This window comes from Leguminivora glycinivorella, chromosome 1 (genome assembly GCF_023078275.1).
Source record: "Leguminivora glycinivorella isolate SPB_JAAS2020 chromosome 1, LegGlyc_1.1, whole genome shotgun sequence".
Lineage (NCBI taxonomy): Eukaryota > Metazoa > Arthropoda > Insecta > Lepidoptera > Tortricidae > Leguminivora > Leguminivora glycinivorella.
Window position 1 is genome coordinate 16,759,628 of NC_062971.1, and position 22,429 is coordinate 16,782,056.

At 36.7% G+C, this 22,429-nt stretch overlaps 1 protein-coding gene across 1 annotated transcript; it reads right to left on the bottom strand.

Annotated features, from left to right (window-relative positions):
* Positions 1-19,056: 19,056 nt before the first annotated feature.
* LOC125230838 (fork head domain transcription factor slp2-like) lies at positions 19,057-20,370 on the bottom strand. Its single transcript, XM_048136074.1, has one exon. It carries the CDS (start codon positions 20,315-20,317, stop codon positions 19,343-19,345), a length of 975 nt encoding a protein of 324 aa, XP_047992031.1. The 5' UTR covers positions 20,318-20,370; the 3' UTR covers positions 19,057-19,342.
* Positions 20,371-22,429: the final 2,059 nt, after the last annotated feature.

A 22,429-nucleotide genomic window follows, 5' to 3' on the forward strand; every position in this document is an offset into this window, starting at 1 on the left:
ACATGTTAATTGCTAAGGGTGGCACTGAAACTGGAGCAGTTTCATGTGTTCTGCCTACCTTTTATGGGTATATCTACAGGCGTGAATTTATGTATGTTCATATCTATTAAAAAATAATGTTATAAGTACCTAACAGATAACGAAATACATATCTATGAGCGTGTCGAAGTACATGGAAACTAGGAACAATATGTAGTTTATTACTTACAATGTATTTTTACAAGCATGTACAATATGTACATATAAATAGGTACTTATGTATGGTGCTCGTGTATAAGTAAAATATACAATGAATTGGAAAAATTAAGTACAAAATTATTGCTTGTATAAGAACAAATGTCTGTAAATAATGGGTGCAAATAACTATTGTTCAGCTTATAAAATGTTGTTTGGTTTATTGTAGTATTGTGGCGGTGTAAGGCCGTAGGTCTCGCATGTATCGTTCAACCGGAACGAATAATGGTGCTGCTCCACGTGTAAGCTCGGCAAACAGTATCTTGTACACAAAATTTGAGCAGCTTGATCACCTTTTATTGTACTCACCTACCTACCGGAATTGTTACCAATACCATGCCACAAAACACTTATATGAACGGTCAAACAACTCTTGTCACTAATGAAAATTCTACGTTCGCCCCTCACGTTTCGCCGCCGCTGCTGGTTGAAATTGAAAAACTCTGAACAATCTGAACGGACCGCCACCCCTGAATCCGCGTTGAGCACATTATGCTCGATCAATTTAAGAAGGCTCCGTTTCTAAGTAGGTATATTACTAGCGAGTGTACTTACAATCTCAACTCTATTGGGTTTTCATACATTAGCACACAAGTGCAAAAAAACACACGTGTGAAATAAAAGCGGTTCAATAAGATCCCAGGTGTTGAAACCATATCAATCTAATTTCCGATATTTTTTTGTTAAAAACTATATTAACAAAACTGAGCTCTTTCCGACTTCATAATAACGTTATAGTTGCTACGAACTCCCACTATTGTCATGCTTGTCAACAATGTCAACTCATATTATGTTTGTATTCAGAACGGCATATCAATACATCGATACTATAGGTAAACATAGTAATATCTGACTTGAGCGATTATTACCATTAGAATTTTAGAAAAGTTAATTAATAGTATATTATATAACGGTAACGTTATGAAGGCTATAAAAGTCTCGTACCTTACTTAGGCCATTCGGCATAATATACTATTGTATATTATATAACGGTAACGTCGTGACCTAACCTCGCCTAACCGCGGTACTCAACTTTTATAGCCTTCATAATGTTACGATTGTATACTATACTTTTTCTACGACAGCCAAATAAATACCTATTCGAGAACAGAGATGTTAACTATTTGAAATAAAAGCATTTCAAATAGAAATACAAAATACCTATTTTGTATTTGGTATTTTAAATACTTTTATCGAAAACTATTTTGTATTTTATTTGAAATACTTTTTAGTACAAGTATTTTGTATTTTCTACCACTTCAAAATACAAAATGCTTTTTGTCACTTTTTGACGTAAGGTAGGTGGTACCGAGCGCGTATTCTATTTTTTCTTTGTCTGTCTAAGTTATGTACTGACCGGAACAACACGTTCGGAAGCGCTTAATTTAATGTTTTACAAAATTCGATAAATAGTAAGCGATTTGTTGCAAGATCCCAAAGCACCCTGACCGTGAACATCGAAAAATCGGTGAAAATCTATATCGATTCCTATACCTAACCTAATGACTGTAGGCATTTCTATTTAGTACATCTGTAATATATGCTTAATTAATATTACTATTGTTTTAGGATTTTTTTTTCATATTTCATACATATTGCAATATAACTCTTTCATTCGATTTTTATAATATTAAAGTAAAAGACATATAGACAGTCAATTTTTGGCTTCACTTTTTAACGTGTTAATTTTATAGAGCAAGGTTTCTGGGCTCTCTGGCGATTCTGTGTTTTAAACACATCTTTAAAATAAAAGTTTTACCTTATGTCAAAAAAGTATTTTATTTGAATAAAGGTATTTTGAAAATACCTATTTTGCATTTTGTATTTCAAATACCTTTTTGTAAAACTATTTTGTATTTTTATTTGAAATAGGTAAAAAACCAAAGTATTTGCATTTTGTATTTATGTAAATACATTGCACTACCTATTTTTTAACATCTCTGTTCGAGAATAATAAAATGGGTTGCTTACCTACCTACTTCATATAATGAATGGGAATATTTGTGTGGATCTTAACTCTTATATTCTGTCCACAATGTTGATGGCGAGAACTTGTTGCACAATTCTTCAAACAAAATATGCCAACAACGCGGTTTCAGAGAAAGTTGAAACATTTTTTTGCAATTTCCATTTCAAAACAATCATAACATTTTTGGTGCGCTTTATCCGACTTTTCAGGTAACGAATTGTCAGTCACTTTGATCGCCATAGCGTTAATGTCTTCGGAAGTACATATTTCACCAGAATCACTTATAATTACTTAAGTTTTTAAATATCGTCGAATTAAAATAAACTACACAACACTATAAAATACTTAGTTCAAAAAGTTTCGTCAAAAGTTTACAAATGTCAAACATGCCATAGACAAGAGAAATAGAAAATAAGCCGGTTTTCAATTACGAAAAATGTCGTTGCGTTCAAGAATATTTAAATGTCGAATGTAAAATTATTTGATAAACTTATGATTTTTACCTTTGTTTTGCAATATCTAATATGTAAAACGCATTTCAGTTTATTTTTTCATCTTGATTTAAATTATGAACCTTAACATCATATTATTTATTAAATGTTACAAATGAAAATATACCTGATAAATTGGAAGTTGTGTTTTAAAAAAAAATTACAGAACTCCTATAATATTACTGCTAGCAGTAATCATATGAACCTATAGACAAATAGACTTTCTTATCGTTACTCAAATGAACTTAATTTGGATACCGCTGACAATAATCTAATTGGCAGATTTGAGTGCTGGAGTCATTGAACTACTATGTACTACGTACTAGAAATGACAACTCGAACATATTCTGTGCGCCGACCGGCAGCGGCGGCAGCGCGAGGCGCATGCGCGTGAAGCGAACCGTGTCATAGAGTAAGACTTGACCACCTAGACGCGACACTTTTAGTGTAGACCTTTGTTTTATACTTTGTGTGTGAAATACTAAGTAGTTTACTTTTAGCACTATTATACATTGTGTTATATTTAATTTCTACTCAGTGAAATAAAAATAAGTAATTGTTTTTTTCATAAATTTTAATTTCCTTTGAATAAAATTAGTTTTGTAAGTTTCTGTCGCTCAGAATAATAATCGCGCCATTCACCTTGTTTTACCTCCCTTAAACACCGGTTGCATTAAATACTATTTCAGTTTTTGTGTCACTATTTTTCGTCAATCTGTGTCTTCAATAATGAAAATCCATTTCTCTCCATTTAGTCCTTTTGGTAGTGGCCCAAATAAATCTATTGACAATACTTCAAATCTTTGATTGATGGCGGTGGACTGGAACAAGCCACTTGGTTTTTGATTGGATGGTTTGTACCGTTGGCACTCAGTACATGTTTTTATATATTTAATGACATCCTTGCGTAAACCTTGCCAAAAGAAGTTATTCTCAATGCGTTTTACAGTTCTGTCTACTCCAAGATGACCAGCGATTGGTGAATCATGATATGTTTTCAATAACTGTGGAATTTCATGTCTTGGAACTACTAATTTAGCGTCCTCATCTTCTTATACAATTTAACTCCATTGATAAACTCTTCCACTTTAGTGCGGTCATTTTCGCCATGGAATCGAATGGTGCATGGAACAAAGTTCTTCGTAGGCATCTTAGGAAGGCGTTTTAATAACTCTGCAAACTGATCTTCCGTTAAATGTACCGAAGACACTGATGATGCTTGTGCAAATGCTCCCCGGCAACACTGGTACGGGCAGCGGTGTCCATATAAGCGTACCCCATCTCGTCCATAACTTTTAACTGTGTATCACTTCAAACAATGTGTCAACAGCAGAAAAAGTGAATTGGACTTGCCCTGATTGCAAAGCGGCATCGAAGAAGGGCGGTGATAATTCCAACTCTCCGATTCGTAATCATGTCGTCGATAACGTTACGTTGCGAAAAAAGGCAATACAAAAGTCCGTGGAACCTCTGGGACCGCAATCCCCTTCGACTTTGGAACCCAAAACCCAATCGTGTGATGTGACGGCCGTGACGGGCGATAGTGAAAGTAGCCTTGCCCGTGAATTACAACTGTTTCGACTAGAGTTAGCGGGCATGCGTCAAGAACTTAGTTCGATGAACATCAATCTAGAAAAACTCACAAACACCGTCAATGGGATAGACGACCGACTCACTAGTCTCGAACAAAGGGTACAGGCGTTGGAAGATCAGCCCGTGCAGCCAGCTGGCGTGCCGCATGATATCCAGGATTTGATGAATACCGTAGATCGCCTAAAGCTCGAGCTTAACGATCGGGATCAAGAGCTCCTATCAACCGAAGTCGAAATAACGGGAATTGAGGAAACAAATAATGAAAATCCGGTCCATTTGGCAGTTCTTGTGGCGCAGAAGTTGGGCGTGGAAATGGATTCAACAGATGTGGTTAGTGCTGAGCGCGTGGGCGTGAAGCGCGCCCCGAATGACGGCGACGGCAGCGGCGGCGGCGACGGCTCAGCCGGGCGGCCGCGGGCGCTGGTGGTGCGGCTGACGCGCCGGGTCCACCGGGACAACCTGCTGCGCGCGGCCCGCCGGGCTCGTGGCGCAGACACCTCCGGCTTCGAACTGCCTGGCGCGCCTCGTAGGTTCTATGTGAATGAACGACTTACGCGCAACAATCGGCAGCTCTTCTACAAGGCGCGCCGCGAGGGCGCGCGCCTTAACTGGAGATACATCTGGACTCGCGACGGTCGGGTATACGCCAGGCGCCAGTCTAACACTCAATCTCACAGGGTGCGCTCGGAAGACAACCTAGTAAAAATTTTTGGTGTTGCTTCTGTTGGCTCGTAATATGTTGGTTATGTTATGTAGTAGGTCGTTTCTTAGGCACTGTCATATTAACAGTATTGTATAATTTAACCCTAGTAATAACCGTACTATTTAGTTTTTGCTACATAATAAGTATTATGGGGGAAATTTTGTATAGTAATTGTTGGCTTAAAATGTGCAAAATTAATAATGCAAGTAATCGTTCTATAGTAACGTTTGCAGTGTTGTATAATTCTATTCTGATATCAATCATAAAAAGTAGTTACGACGATCTTAAACATATAATGGCGTTAACTTTGTATACATTCTTACATTTACTCGGAATAACTTATTATTTTAAATTATATGTGGAGAAATATGATGAGTATGATGTTATATTGCTTATATTTCTACAATTCTGTCCCGGTCTCAACATAATAAATGTCACACTATATATTATCTACTATACTATATTTCAGCATATTATGTTTCATATCTTATCGTATAAGTATATTATTGGTTTATTATTTTACATTGTAAAGATTATCATAACATATATATGTATCAGGTTTTGTACGCCGCATGAATCTATATATGAATAAACCGGTTTCTTTGAGAGTACTTGTTATTTTTCATTTTACATTTTTGCACTTTCATTATGACTATTTCTTACGGTTTCAAGGGCGCGGTTAAGCAAAGAAAATTGAAATTAGGATTCCTAAATGCAGGTTCTCTCGGAACTGGTCATAATGAATTTATAATTGGTGTACAACAACGTAATATTGACATAATGGCTATCAATGAATCCTGGCTCCATGAGGGGAGGAGGAGGGCGCCGGTGGTGCCCGGCTACCGCCTGCGCCACGTCCCGCGGCCGCGGGCCGTGCGCGCGCGCGGCGGCGGCGTCGGCTTCTACGTGAGGAGCGGCGTCACCGCTCGGCGCCACCCCCACCCCCGACCTGGGAGTCGAGCAGATGTGGCTCAAGTTATCAGTTAACGGGTTGACTTTATTAATTGGAACGGCGTACCGGCCGCCTTGGCTAAGTATTGATACTTTTATAGACGCAATGACAGACACTATTTCCTCGTTTTCTAAATATGATCATATTTTGTTGATGGGCGACTTCAATATAAATTTATTGATAAGGGATAGTAACTCTTCGAAACTCTTACAATTTTTAACCTATTTTAACTTGATACAGCATGTTGACGAGCCTACGCATTTTACTAACACCAGTAGTACATTGATAGATGTGATATGCAGTAATAACACTACCGCGACAAATGTTCTTGTAGATCATATTCCTACCTTGAGTCATCATGCGTTTTTATCCTGCGAATTAAATGTAAAAAAATGCAAACCTATACCACATAAGATAACTTTTAGACCACTTAAGGATATTGACCTAGTTCTATTTGGCCAGTCACTAGAGACCATTCAATGGGAAAACATATCTTCCTTGATGACTGTTAACGACATGGTTAATGCCTTTAATTTCATAGTGTTAAATTTGTTCAATGCGTATGCACCTCTTAAAGAAATCGTGATTAGAGATAAAGGCTATCCATGGATAACTAATACGATTAAAGAAATGATGCGCTTACGCGATGAAGCATATAATAAGTATAAAGCAACTGGCTTAGACGAACATAAAAGATATTATCTTGACCTAAAAGGCTGCGTAAATAAAGCACTGTTTAACGAAACTCGGGCCTATTTTAACCAAAATATTAATTGCAATGCCAACAACCCTCGAGCTCTCTGGAACAATCTTAAACGTAACGTCCGAATAACCGATAGCTCGCACAAATCAGAAATACCTGACAATTTATGTGATCCGGATACTATTAACGCACATTTTTTAGAAGTTGGGGGCAACACAGTCGCACCAAAATCATACGTCACTAAATTCATAACTAATCGGTTCCACGCCGCGACCTTCACACTAGAGCCAGTGAGTGAAAACCTAGTGCTTAAAGTAATCAAGTCACTGAAGTCTGCTGCTTTGGGTTATGACGGCATCTCTTTGGACATGTTGCTTCTTACTCTTCCACATTCTCTAGGCGCGATAACGTCCATAATAAACAAGTCCATTATGTCCTCTGTTTTTCCTGATGCTTGGAAAGTGGCATTAATAACGCCACTTCCTAAAAAAAGTAATGTCTCTAACCTTAAGGATTTAAGACCTATTAGTATTTTACCGTGTTTATCTAAAATACTCGAACGAGTGGTATATATGCAACTATCAGCTTTTCTTGAAAAACATAAAATGCTTCCCTCCCTGCAATCAGGTTTCCGCAAGGCCCGTAGCACCACAACGGCATTACTGGATGTGATCGACAACATCTTATCTGCACAAAACGTGGGCCAAGGGACGATAATGGCACTCCTTGACTTTTCTCGTGCATTTGATGCCATTAACCCTCAGTTGTTGTTGTCTAAAATGGAGTATTACGGTTTTGGGTCACATACAGTTGCATGGTTTGCCAGTTATCTTAGTGGTCGTACGCAGGTTGTTAAACTTCAAAATGACAGAGGTGTAAGTGCAAAGTCAAAGCCTTCCGCTGTCTCCAGAGGGGTACCGCAAGGCTCTATCTTAGGTCCACTGCTTTTTATACTTTATACAGCGGATGTCCGTGACGTCATAAAATATTGTAATTATCACCTATACGCGGACGACATTCAGATCTACATCTCCTTTAATCCAACTTATACGAGTCAAGCTATAGCCAAATTAAATGAAGATTTAGAACATATTACAGCTTGGTCAGAATCTAACTGCTTGGTGTTAAATCCAAATAAGTCTAAGGTTATGTATTTCGGCTCCAAAAACCAGATTAAGCTCATCGAATATCATAAACCAACAGTTATAATCTCGGGAAATGAAGTAGAACGTGTATCCGAAGCACGTAATTTAGGACTACTAATGGATGAGTCGTTGCGTTTCGAAGGGCATATCGCAGAAGTGACGAAAAACGCATTTTATAGACTCAAAATACTCTATAGAATACGGAATTTTCTTAGTGTCGATTTGCGTATTAAACTTTGTAATTCTTTAGTACTTTCCAAATTTGATTACGCTGACTTGGTCTATGGTCCTCGCTTGTTAGCCCGCACAGACCGTGTAGTACAGAGGGTACAGAATGCATGTGCTCGATATTGCTTCGGAATTCCGCCTCGCGAGCATGTGACGTCTTACTTGAACTCGGCAGGAATTCTGAAAATGGCACTACGCAGAGAGCTGCACCTGTCATCGTTATTGTTTGGGGTGTTTAAAACCTCAGAGCCACAATATCTGTACGATAAGTTCAAGTGGCGTTCAAGCCGATCGAGCTTATATGGCGTCAGATCGGTATGTAACGATCTGATATTACCACGTTGTCAAACTGCTGCGTTTCGAGGTAGTTTCAAATATACTGCAACTAAATGTTGGAACAATATACCTCCACCTCTCAAAAACTTAAATATAATTACCAGTTTTAAATTAAGGGTAAAAAAACATCTTTTAAGTATTCAAAACATGCTACCTCCTGGTACTAGAGCCACACCGACATATTTATAACAATATTTATATTGATTGTATCTTAAAATTAATATTAAATTATTATATGTTTTTGCCATTTTATAAATATTTCTCTTTTTTTATATTTATTTCCTACACGTACTCCGATCTTGTGACTATATATATTATATTATTGCGAACACTACTCCAAAATGCCATTCTACCATTTCTTTATTTACACACAACTCCACATTCAGCACAATTTTCAAGCTAATCGGTTTTCGACTAACAGCTGTAAGGTGACAATATATCAAGGGCCTGCCTGAAAACCAGCGTTGTAGTTAGCATGCTGCAACATTATGCTGAGGCAAGCTCCTATTTAACGCACATGAATATTTTAATCTCACCTGTATAACTCATTTTCTTAGATGCTTAATCTAGATTTAAGTTTTTTTACTTTATCAAATCCTAATGTAACACTTCATTGTTTGTAACATTTTCATGTGATGTTGAATAAAAATTTTCTATGTCTATGTCTATGTCTATGTCAATAATGAGAATTATAATTCAAAATCATAAATTGAAATAAATATTTTTATATTATATATTGAAAACAGAATATGATCACAATTATTATACCTTATTACCTACATGTCATGTCTGCGCGATTCATCTATGATTCCAGTTGTCAAAATGGCGGCCATAGCATCGCGTTTAAGGAGCCCGTCCCTTCATTATAATAATTACTTAAATTAAGTTAGATCAAAATAGCTTGTCTACTAACCGATGAAATGTGACACAGTCACTTTTATTAGATTTTCTCGTATGGCTTCAACAGTATCTTATAGCACAGGAAGGCATTTTTTCATTTTATTTGTGTGCAGTCAGAGACAACCTCCTCCCACCACGCGCAGAGACTGACTGAGGCAACATAAGTCCACTGGACTTATGTTCGTGGCGCAAACTTTTTGTTCGCCGTGTCCTCTCTAGTACATTATATAGTCATAGGGCTTACGGAAAAAAACTGCATTTTATGCAGAAAGCAAGCCACTTTGCACAGTGATACTAGGGACCAATACAAATGATTTCATCCGAGGAAACACGATTTTCATCCACTAGAATTCAAGATGGCGGACATTTTCCAAAATGGCGGCCGCATATTTTTAAAAATTTATAGAATCGTAACGGCTGCACCGATTTTGATGATTGAGGTGTCTATCGCATCGTATTAAAGCGTTCATTAATATAAAAAAATAAAGTTATAAAAAAATTTAAGATGGCGGCCGAATAATAAGAAAAATATGAAAATTTCAAACTATTTTTTTCATTCTCGTGCAATTTACCAATAAATTTTCTATGATATGGCCACATTTTTATATATTTAAATTAAACCTGATAATATTATCTACATAATAAAATAAAAACCATGAAAATCCGTTAAGCAGTTTTTGAACTATACTCATTTGAAATGGAGCGCGCGGATTTGAAAGACGTTTTCGCACGTGATGTAAACAATTTTGGAATCATAACGGCTGCACCGATTTTAATGGTTGGGGTAGCTATCAGTTTGTATTAAAACATTTATTTATATAAAAATTAAAATCATTTAAAAAATAAAGATGGCGGCCGAATAATAAAAAAAATATGAAATTTGCATTTTTTTTTATTCTCACGAAATTTACAAATAGTTTTTCTACCATATGGTCACATTTTTATTTTTTTAAATTAAATCTGATATTAACATCTGCAAAATAAAACAAAAAAACATTAAAATCCGTTCAGTAGTTTTTGAACTATACGCATTGAAAATGAAGCGCGCGGGTTTGAAAGACGTCTTTGCACTTGATATGTGATGCATCGTATCGTTTGGTACCGCTATACACGCAAGACTGATTATTTATTTTGGTCACAACTTACTATATTACTATTCAGAATCAATGTTTTTAGTATTTATATACATTATTAGTTTTTTATTCCGAGTTTAGGTATATTTAGATAACCCGCGTAAACTTGACCATCGCATAATTTGTATTTTAATACGTAAAAGAACTTAAATGCACATAACATAACATTTGTATTAATAGCAATTGTCCTTTCCGAGGACTCCAGAGATAATTTTCGACAACTAGGAGCGTATGTTTTTGTAGTGCTGGCGATGTTGGTGGGATGCTGGTTATTAATTTTGGTTGGAAACAGTTCCTTGCGCACCAAATTAACCGATAAATGTTGAGCCTGCGGATCAAGTTTTCAAGCTTGGCCATTATTCCTCCAGGAATACACTGTTCAGCATGACAACCAACAAGACTTTTTCCAGAAACTATAGCCTGTTGATGTTATTGTAGTATTCTTGATTAAAACACTTGATGGTGGAAAACTGGTATTTATTTTAAGAATTACTTAACTTAATTAATATTAGTACATTTAGGTGTTTGGTGCGACATCCATGCGTCACCGTGGCTGGCTAGCAAGAGAGCTGTCAAAAGTGACAGCCACCGATATGACATTTAAAGAGTGCGTTCATAAACGTCACTCTGCTACATCATCCCCTTTTTGAAAGAAGATCAATTATACAGAACTACGATGTGATTTTGCAAAGATGAAGTACTCTAAGTACAGTTAACTACATTTATCATAAGAAGTTAAAGTTATACATAATTACAATTTCAATCTTGGCAAGCCAAGTAAACTTTGTATCATAATATATCAAATTAAAAGTTAATGTTATACATAACTGACATATAAGTTTGGTAAAGCTACTTATCAATACAGTGAGTTACATTTAGAGAATGTTACACAGAACTACTACAATAAATACTATGTTAACAGGAACTTTAGGGTTATCTAAATCTTATCATATCTTTAATTAATAATAACTGCAGTGGGGATGCAATATCAGCCAAGTGAGGTATGAATTTTCTCAAGTAATTAACCATGCCGAGAAAAATTTGTAATTCTTTTTTATTTTTAGGACTCTTCATATTAATAATGGCAGTGACTCTATCCGGATCAATTTGCATACCTTGGTCTGAAAAAATGTGGCCAAAATATTTGACTTCTTTTAATTTGTACTGAAATTTGTCTTTGTTAAAGCGAACATTATGTTCCTTAGCTCTACTCAATACCTTGTCTAATATTGCATCATGTTCCTGCTCGGTATCGGCACATATTAAGAGATCATCGCAATAAACAATAACACCCGGAATGTCTCCAAAGGCAGACTCGCTGTATCTTTGGAAAACCTCTGGGGCTACTGAAATGCCAAAGGGGCATCTTAAAAACTTGTAACATCCGAAAGGGCTATTAAAAGTGCACAAATCACTTGAACTTTCTGTTAACTTAATATTGTAAAACCCATCTGACAAGTCTAATACTGAGAATATTTTCTTATTACTTAATCTGGGAACAATTTCGTCTAAGGTTGGTATTAAATGATGTTCTCTTATTAGTACCTGATTTAAATCTTTTGGGTCAAGACAAATTCTAAGTGAGCCATTTTTCTTTTCGATTACAACTAAGTTACTCACAAAACTTTTTGGATGATCGACCTTAGCTATGACTTTGTGCCTCACCAGCGCCTCCAGCTTCTCCGCAAGACGTGTGAGTAGTGCGTTGGGCACTCTGCGGGGCGGTCTCACCACAGGCTCCACTCCTGGTCGAATGCGTAGCTCCAATTCCTTTTTAAATTCTCCAACACCCTGGAATAGTTCAATGTTGTTATTAATTATTTGTTCTTTTTTACTATTGGCACTAACAGTTATATCATTAATTTTTCTCTTATTTATCTCCTCTATGTTTATTAGTTCTAGTTGGACCATGGACGGCAGACCCAAAATGGGACGAGCATTTATATTAATAATTAAAAAGTCAGTCTCAAAAAATTTTTCTTCATTTTTAGAATATAGTTTTAGTGTGACTTTGCCTAATGGTGTTAACTTGGCACCTCCATACACTTCAAGTAACACTCTTGTCTCAGACATTTTAATATTAGCCTCATCATCGACAATTTTCTTAAGAGTATTTAAGCTCATCACATTTATTTGAGCCCCTGTATCACATTTGAAGTAAACTCTCTTATTTTCTACCCTAAATGATTCAGACCACTCAATTGTATCAAGATTGATAGAGTAAACTTTATATACTAGTCACAAATTCTGAACATCATTGCAGGCATCGTCACCTTCATCCTGAGTTACATAATGTACCCTACGATTAGCAACGGTACACCCCACACTAAAGTGATTAGGTTTGCTACATTTATTGCAAATTTTGCCAAAGGCAGGGCACTGCCGTGGCCCATGTTCTGTATTACATTTTCTACATTTGTAAAACATCTTGCTATAGTTAGCATTATTGCCATTTTTAAAATTTTCAGAGGGTGACAAGACCTTACTATTATTATTGCTATGCCTATTGAAATACTTAGCTTTGTTGTACTGTTGTTCATGGACTGCTGGCCTGCCGGGCTGGACCGCATGCACCTCCGGGTTGTTGAGGCTCTTGACAAAGCCCTTCGACAGCTCGGTAGACCGACATATGTTCACCGCCTTGTCCAGTGTGAGGTCCTTCACTTCCAAAAGCTTCTGTTGCACCCTCTGGTCCTGCACTCCGATAACAATCTTGTCCCTCAGCATTCTGTCCTTGTTCTCCCCGAAGTTGCAGTTGTCCGCGAGCTTCCTGATCGCGGAGTAGAACGCGTCGAACGATTTGCCTTCTTGTTGATTTCTTTTATTCAAATTGTAGCTGTTGATGACCTCATTCTGCTTCGGTTTGAAGTAGTCGTCAAAAATTTGTATTACTTCACTCAGTTTGTCTTTGTTTTCGTCTCTTAACACGTTGAAGTATAAGTCCTGGGCCTGCTGGCCTATGCAATTAATTAAAATCGCAGCTTTTCGAGCTTCCGACAACCTTTCAAAGCCCGCTGCCAATATAAAGTTTTTAAATGACAGTTTAAATTTTTGCCATTGCGGCCAGCAGTTATCAATATCATCTAAATTTAGACTCGCCGGCATTTTATATTCAACCGCAATGTTGTCGACTCTTAGTTGTCCAAGCTCTTCTTTCACTTCCTTGTCTTCTTCGCCCATGATGTATGTCCGTCCGGCACGTGGTCCCCTTAATCTTGTTTAATCTTCGTCAGGTTTCTTCCGTTACGGCTGCGCCATGTAGTATTCTTGATTAAAACACTTGATGGTGGAAAACTGGTATTTATTTTAAGAATTACTTAACTTAATTAATATTAGTACATTTAGGTGTTTGGTGCGACATCCATAATGCGTCACCGTGGCTGGCTAGCAAGAGAGCTGTCAAAAGTGACAGCCACCGATATGACATTTAAAGAGTGCGTTCATAAACGTCACTCTGCTACAGTTATAAGTGTGGTGATTTTTTTTTTCTAAACAATTTACTTCCTCAGAGAACATTTGCTCTGCTATTTCAGGGTAAACCATAGGAACGTAACCGGAAGAAGCTGATAGCCTCATTGTACCTCGCGCAAAAGATATGGCGGAACAGGTACTCACGCGTATCATCACATCTTCCGATACAGATGTCTTGGTATTTAAATAAAAACTACTGGAGTCTTCGGGTGAAGGATAGACGTAAAGTCAGTGGCCAGATTCGGGTTTGGACCTAGCTTAGAGCCTCGAAAGGTCTTTGCCTCATGTGAAACCTCGAGTGAGTTCAGGGTGGTAACGGATGCTAGAGTGTCCCATGCCCTTCGTTGAGTTTATCTCGCAGTTTGTAGCCGTGGAGGCTTTCAGGGCGTTACGTGCGAGATCGAACGTGATGTAAATGGAGGCAGGAATGACGGCAAAACGACACTTTACGAGTGCCTCAGCCGCCAAACCATACCGGTAAACCGGTCTGAGTCCATGCTTGCTCACTCAAAATATGTGTTAAGAACGGTCACAATTTGGCATTTAAGCAAGTGATCTATGGAGCTTTATATAGGGAAATTTCCAATTCTTATCTAGTATATTTTCTTAAGACTTCAAATGAGAATAACCTACCGGAGTATAAGGTACTACTGCTATTCGTGGTTTTTACGCTTTTACGTCTGATACCACTTCTTTTTTCAATAAAAAAGGAAATAATCATGTTCTAAAACATTGTTTGTACACACACTGAAGTTATTGATAGAAACATCGCAGTAACTACAAAGTCTTCCTGGAGGAATAATCGCCATGCTTAAAAAGTTCACTCCAGTTCAACTTGGTGAGCAAGAAACTGTTTACCACCGAAAATAAATTAGTACCTAACCAATATCGGCAGCACTCCGTGTCGTATAACAACGCCCCATATTCTGGATATTACCTATGTGCCTATGCCATCATCCTGAGGTTGGAAGACGTACAATGATAGTTGGGTACTGCAGTGGTCTGAAAACAGGGAGATATGGTATGAATATGTATACATGGTCAATTGCGGTTGTGAAAAAGGTTGCGAAACAATACGCTGTACGTGTTGTGGGTCTACCCTGCGCGGCGCAATGCAAATAATGCAATGTATTAATAATGTTATATTTGCAAAGGGATCTGCCAAAATAAAAAGTGTTTTGCAAAAATGATATTATAAATTATTATGTTATCATTATTTCCTTGTTTGATATTATTTTGTATATCTTTTATCTTTCAGTATAACCTAGACGAGAAGCAAAAAAAATATTTTGTATTAATATAATTATGTTTCCGTAGCCCCCTACAGAAGTTGTCGAAAATTATCTCTGGAGTCCTCGGAAAGGACAATTGCTATTAATACAAATGTTATGTTATGTGCATTTAAGTTCTTTTACGTATTAAAATAAAAAAAAAATGATGTGATGGTCAAGATTACTGGGGTTGTCTAAATATACCTAAACTCGGAATAAAAAACTAATAATGTATATAAATACTAAAAACATTGATTCTGAATAGTAATATAGTAAGTTGTGACCAAAATAAATAATCAGTCTTGCGTGTATAGCGGTACCAAACGATACGATGCATCACATATCAAGTGCAAAGACGTCTTTCAAACCCGCGCGCTTCATTTTCGATGTTTTTTGTTTTATTTTGTAGACGTTAATATCAGATTTTATTTAAATAAATAAAAATGTGACCATATGGTAGAAAAACTATTTGTAAATTTCGTTAGAATAAAAAAAAATGAAAATTTCATATTTTTATTATTATTCGGCCGCCATCTTTATTTTTTAAATGATTTTAATTTTTATATAAATAAATGTTTTAATACAAACTGATAGCTACCCCAACCATTAAAATCGGTGCAGCCGTTATGATTCCAAAATTGTTTACATCACGTGCGAAAACGTCTTTCAAATCCGCGCGTTCCATTTGAAATGATGTTCAAAAACTACTTAACGGATTTTCATGATTTTCATTTTATTATGTAGATAATATTATCAGGTTTAATTTAAATATATAAAAATGTGACCATATCATAGAAAATTTATTGGTAAATTGCAGGAGAATGAAAAAAAAAAGTTTGAAATTTTTATATTTTTCTTATTATTCGGCCGCCATCTTAAATTTTTTTATGATTTTATTTTTTTATATTAATTAACGCTTCAATACAAAGCGATAGACACCCCAACCATCAAAATCGGTGCAGCCGTTACGATTCTATAAAATTTTAAAAATATGCGGCCGCCATTTTGGAAAATGTCCGCCATCTTGAATTCTAGTGGATGAAAATCGTGTTTCCTCGGATGAAAACGTTTGTATTGGTCCCTAGTATCACTGTGCAAAGTGGCTTGCTTTCTGCATAAAGTGCAGCTTTTGACCATAATTTCGCCGTATAAGCCCTATGACTAATACCTCAATGGCTGGAGTAGAAAAAGTTAATATGCGCAACATTTCTATACATGTAATCATTATCGTAATTTCCCAGTATGCATAAATATATGAACAATAATGTGAATTCACAAGAGTCACAAGCAAGTTCTCTGGCCTTGGCCGTAGAATTTGAAAGCAACGCATAATTTCTCATAAAAGTCACCTATTGTAACCAATCAAGCTAACGAATAATTTAATAATTCGGTCCCTATGCAACGTAAGGCAAATAATAAATAATAGTCGAAATTCTAATAAAGCATCAATAGACACATATTCGTATACTGATGTTTACACAAAATAGTTGTCAGAAGCAATCAATGCAGTATGCAAGCACCTCTTTTACTTGGCCCATACTGTCCATAGATACAGTTTGTTTCATAGATGCGTGACTTAGATTGACATGCTAGGTGCTTGGTACAAGTACAATTTACTGCGTAGCTCAAAATTAATTGGGAAGGCAATGTGGTTTCACATTCACAAATCTTTGATTATCAATTTAAATGATTATTTTTAATCAATTATCGAGAACAAGTAGGTATACAGGTGTAGCGTATAGGTGCCGTCACTATAGTGTCGTCTCTTTCAAATTAATGTGTAAGAAAACGGGTCGGCATTACAATGTTGCTCCTTAATATTTTCTCCAACTTCTTGTCGGATTGTAAGCTAATTTAGGTATTATTTGATATGATTTTGTATTAAATCAATCCGGTTAGCGTGTTGTAATTTGTAATTCGATAACAATGCGTATCTCCATCATGTCACAACATTAGTTATCCGTTATCGCCAAGATATACGTAAATCAGCTATCGCTGTAAATATTTTGCTCAAAATATTCATTGTTTAATCTTCAGTCAAGGTACCTATAGTATATATATTGTATACTTATTACGTTATTATAGGTACGTGTAAAGTAAAGATAAATCAAATTCTTAAAATCATCGCATCTACTTTTGGTACTCATTCATTCATCAAATTTATTTCAAATACTTAGAGATGTAGCGGGAGGTCAAAATGTTCTGTCAGATCTCTGAATAGGCAAATATCAATGTTAACCAGCCAATGTACAATTGTACATAGATTAGATAATACAATTAGCTACTAATGCTGATTAGCGAAGTCGGTGTCAACGTACTTCACGGCTTTAAGATTTTTGAGTTTTAAGCATCAACCGGTCAGTCAGAACTGTGCCTTCAGAACCAAAAATGTAACCAATTTTGGTTAGATTTTTTTTCAGAGTAAGTCCGTTTTCACATTATCCGATCCGATATCGGATGTCGGAAGGATTTCAATGGAAAAAATCCAAGATGGCGCCTGTAATGTATGGGATATCGGTCCTACATCCGATATCGGATTGACATATGTATTACTATATTCTTGTTATTACCTATGGTACCCGTAACTAAAATTGTGATATTAAATAAAGCCATTCTATGTCTAAATCTACGTTTCGAGCGTTTTTAGGAGTCTTCGTTTTATGATCTTACAGAATTGCGAACATTGAAAATTTCAAAGCGTGATGATGGCGTACATTGAAGCTAAAACTTTCTTTGCTTGTATGAAAAATTTGGAGTTGCCGAACTAAACTATCTTCGTTTGAGAAGCGTCGTATGTGTTATGTAACTTATGTAGGAAACACCAGGTATAAGATAACATAAATACATACAACAGGTATAACATAAATACTTAAAACAATTCTTGATATAATGTTTTAGAATATAAGCCACTATCAATAGGTACCCAAAAACTCCTTTGATTCGTTTTATTCCCCATCTTCCATTCATTTATTTTATGGTTTCACAATTTTGTATGTTTCGGGACATTAAAGAAAGCTATACTTATTTACGAGTAAAATAAACTTCGGATTATTTCAGTCTTTCTATAAAACATAATTAACGTTAATTTTACCAATGTATGGTTCACCTGTTCTCTTCGGCTAGATGAATTAAGAATCTGTAAAGAACAAGCTTTCAAACGTTTGGTGACAAATTACTTGAAAACTTGTACTTATTTATTCCTAATCATTTTGGAAGTAAATATCGATTAAAAATGTAGGATTATTCTGAATAAACAATATTTAAAGTAATCTATTTTCCCGATCTCAATATGCAATTTTGTCTAAACTGTTCTGAACCCGGTACCCGATATTATTTTGATTCATGCAAAAGATTATTTTTGGTATTGGCGATAAAGCATAACGATAAACATGTTATCAAAAACTTTAATACATCGAAACCTTGTAGCGACCGGTAGATATCAAATATTTTGTAATACACACACGCAAGATATTTGTTTAAAGTAAAATGTGTTTTGAAATGAAACTAGTGTAAATAAACATTTACAATGAAGTTTATTTGAAGCAGACTTCAAAGGCGAAGTTGTTTTAAGAGTTAATACTTCTATTTCAAATCTAGTGCGTGGCGTGGCGTGGGCGCCCAACACTTGAGGATGTTTGGTTAATGAGCCGCCTGTCTTCCGGCAGTAAACACATTCATGATCCTTTATGACTAATCCGAGCCCACAAACAATTGCTTTTCCTTTATCTTTCTCAGGGATTAAAATAGGGAACTTGATTGTGGCGCACGAGATTATATCTTAATTCAGGTTTACCTGTTCGTAAAGTTTCTAATCCATCCAAAAACAATTCATCTGTTTTATTACCCTTTTGTTTGTCACTAGCGTAAACATCTTGGTTGTCAGCTAAAGTAAGAATAAGGTGGATAAATAAAATCAAGTTGTAGGGGAAATAATATTTTCATTGTATTTATTTATTATATCTCTCTTATCATTATTTTAATCCTATCTCAATAAATATACATTTCTGCAAATATTTACATTTTTTACAATTGCTACTGCGGAATGCTAAGTGAGGTCACAACGAATGTTGCTAATATTGCGGACATTGTTCAGTGCTAGAAACACTTGTTAGTAGAAATTACCTCATTTCCACTGGTCCATTTGGTACACTAATTAATACTAGATCACAGATAGGAACGTCAAGCTTTGCTCAGCCGTACGGAAATTGGCAAGTCAGTGTCGACTGAGAACGGTCACCGGCTTGTAGATGTGTGGCGTGAGGGGGTGATGCGACGGCGACGGCAGCTCGGGGCTCGACGCTCCCGACGTGGGCGGCGAGTGAGCCATGAGGGGAGGCGACGGCGGCAGCAGAGGCGACGTCTGAGCCATCATCGCTGATGTTTGAGCGAGATGTGAGCTCTGCAGTAATGAGTTTTGGCTCAGAAAAGGTGCCGACGGTAATCGCTCGTACAGGGATGGCGAGTATGGTAGACCTCCAAAACCCATCGCTTCCGCGCCTCGGAACGCTGGGTGAACAGCGCTTGGCGCTACTGGAGGCGTCTTCATTTGCATTGGGGCATATCTTTGATATAACAGTTGAGAGTAGAGACCGACCAATTGTGAGTAAGAAGCCGGAGGGTACGCGCCGGGCATAGGAGCGCCCGGGAAGAGTGGGCGTTTGAAGCAAGCTAAACGCGAGCGGCCGTTGAGTGCTGATCGCCGACGGAGTTTGCCCGTGGTTCCGCCAATGAACACATCTTCGGCAGACGCGTCGAGCATCCAGTAGTTGCCTTTTCCGGGGTCATCGTAGTGGCGTGGCACTTTCACAAAACACTTGTTCAGGCTCAGGTTGTGACGGATGGAGTTCTGCCAGCCTTGTCTGTTCTCTCTGTAGTACGGGAAGTTGGTCATAATGTATTCGTAGATTCCGTTGAGTGTGAGTCTCTTTTCGGGGCTGTTGCGGATAGCCATCATTATTAAGGCATTGTAGCTGTAGGCTGGCTTCTCATGTTTCTTGTCTTTTTTCTCATCATCCTTTGGTTTAGAGCAGTCAACGGGTTCAGTTCCGTTAACATCCAGTTCCGAATCACTGAGATCTGCTTCAGAAGGTGATGCGCCAGTCGAGGAGGCGGCCGGAGACGGTGGCGCCTTGTTCTCGTGGTTCATCAGTATAGAGTTGATACTGAAATCTCCTTCGAACTTCACCATATTGTCACTTGTGTGTTTCACTTATCAGAACGTTACGTGCGCACGGGTGGCTAGCAGGGCGACGACTGGCGGGCGCGAGGGCGGCTGTGTCTATTTATACGGCTCGCGCGTCGACCCGCCTTTGAGAAACAGGGACCCGCATCGGCCAATCACAGCGCGAGCTTTCCGGTACATAGAGCCACGCCTCATAAGCTTCCCGAGCTTTGTTAGTAGTTCAGTCAGTATTTTTATTTTATTTGTATCTCGAGAGTGTCGACTGCAAAATTTGTTTATTCGTTTTTTCTGTGCATTGAATAGTATTGCGGTTCATTGCAAAAGGTTTTTAATTTAAAAAAAGTCTCAGAAAAACTGCAAAATAAAGTTCCGTATTGTAAATCTAACACCAATACGCGTATTAGGTAAATACCTATTATCTAATAATTGTCATGTTTGGTAAAAGGCTAAAACAATTAGATTGTTTGAATGATTTCGGCGGGGTCTGATTCATTAATGATGTGTGGTTAAATTAAATACAAATTTATTACCCATTTGAGGCGCGGTGGTTCTTGAACATAGAGACGGAGTAGGTACATTACAATAAGAAATACCTACTTGATAACGTTTCATCACCGGAGTTATGTAGGTCATTAATGTCGCAAAAGTATTTGGATTTCAACGAACTACTTTAAAGTGTTTTTTTGGAAATGATGATGATGAAACTGATGAATGATGAAGGATAAGCAATAATAATTAGGAAAAAACTTTGTAAGTGTAGAGTTCTATGAACTAAATGTACATGACAATTAGGTAGCCTAGGCAGGTACAGAGGCTGTCAAATTACTTCTAACGTTTTCTGATACTATCTTAATTTTAAGAAATCTCAAGAATATAAGATTCAGATAATGAAAATGTTAGGCAACACAAAATACCTAATATCTACTTGAATTAACATAATTTGATTACCTCGACAATTCTCTGTGCCTACCGACCTATACAAATATTAAAATACCTACTTCATTTTGACTACCCCGCATACTTAGGCATAAGTAGGCAGGTGCTCAGCTACTTCTACTGCTGTCAATCTAACTATACCTACAATCTATACATCAATTTGAAGTCGAAATCGTTAATAGTAGCTATAAATAGTATAAATCCCCTGAACAGTTATATTCTGAGAACAGTGTTAGTAACTAAAGCCTATTGTTTATACTCGTAGTTCTTAATGCGTAAGTTTCGTAATCTTCATTGTTGATGATTAGAATTATCGGTAATCGGGGCTAATATAAACACAGCTTATTATTTTGTTGCTTAGGTAGGTATTAAAACATCTAACTTTGAAAAAGATAGTATGTACTTAGGTGTTATAGGTAAGTATTAGGCACTTGTTTTACAACCTAATATTGGAGGGTCGGTTAGGTTTTAGTTAAGAACCATACCTATAATGGTTACCTACGGTATTTTGTATACTATAAAAAAAAACTGAGATCCTTTATACGCAGAAACACCACACCATAAAATAAAAACATTCCTAGGAATGGCTAGCGATTATTTGATTATCCAGTAGTTTTAAACATTTTCATTGAAATATTTCACAGTATAAGTACTGTTTGTGTCCTAAGCATTTGAGGTGCCTACGTGACTTTTCGCTCTTACTATTAATAACTATTACTTTAATTCTAATTGATTTCTGGAAATGTAGTAATACAGGTACTTTATTACCATTTTTAGGACGCCGGAAAGGCGCCACAGTTTGCATTTCGCAATTATAATAAGATCATTAAATATTGGTAATTATGCGTAACGACTTTATTAACGAGGTATTTGCTTAAACACGTTAATGTTTTGTTTTGATGGTAGTGGTAATATAAAAATATGCATTAAAAAATAAAATCAGACGTGTAACATCGGGATATCGTAATTAATTAGGTACCTACTTATAGCTTGTTGCACCAAACATAAAAGTGAAGTTGAATGATTTTTTATTGTAGTATCGGACCATAATATTTATATCAAATTTGAGATTTTTGTATGAGCATGTAGGTAAGAAATGTATGTTCGTTTGTAGACTGCATATTTTACTAGTAGGGTATGCAAAAACCGGTTAACTTAAAAAACCGGTTAATAACCGAGACT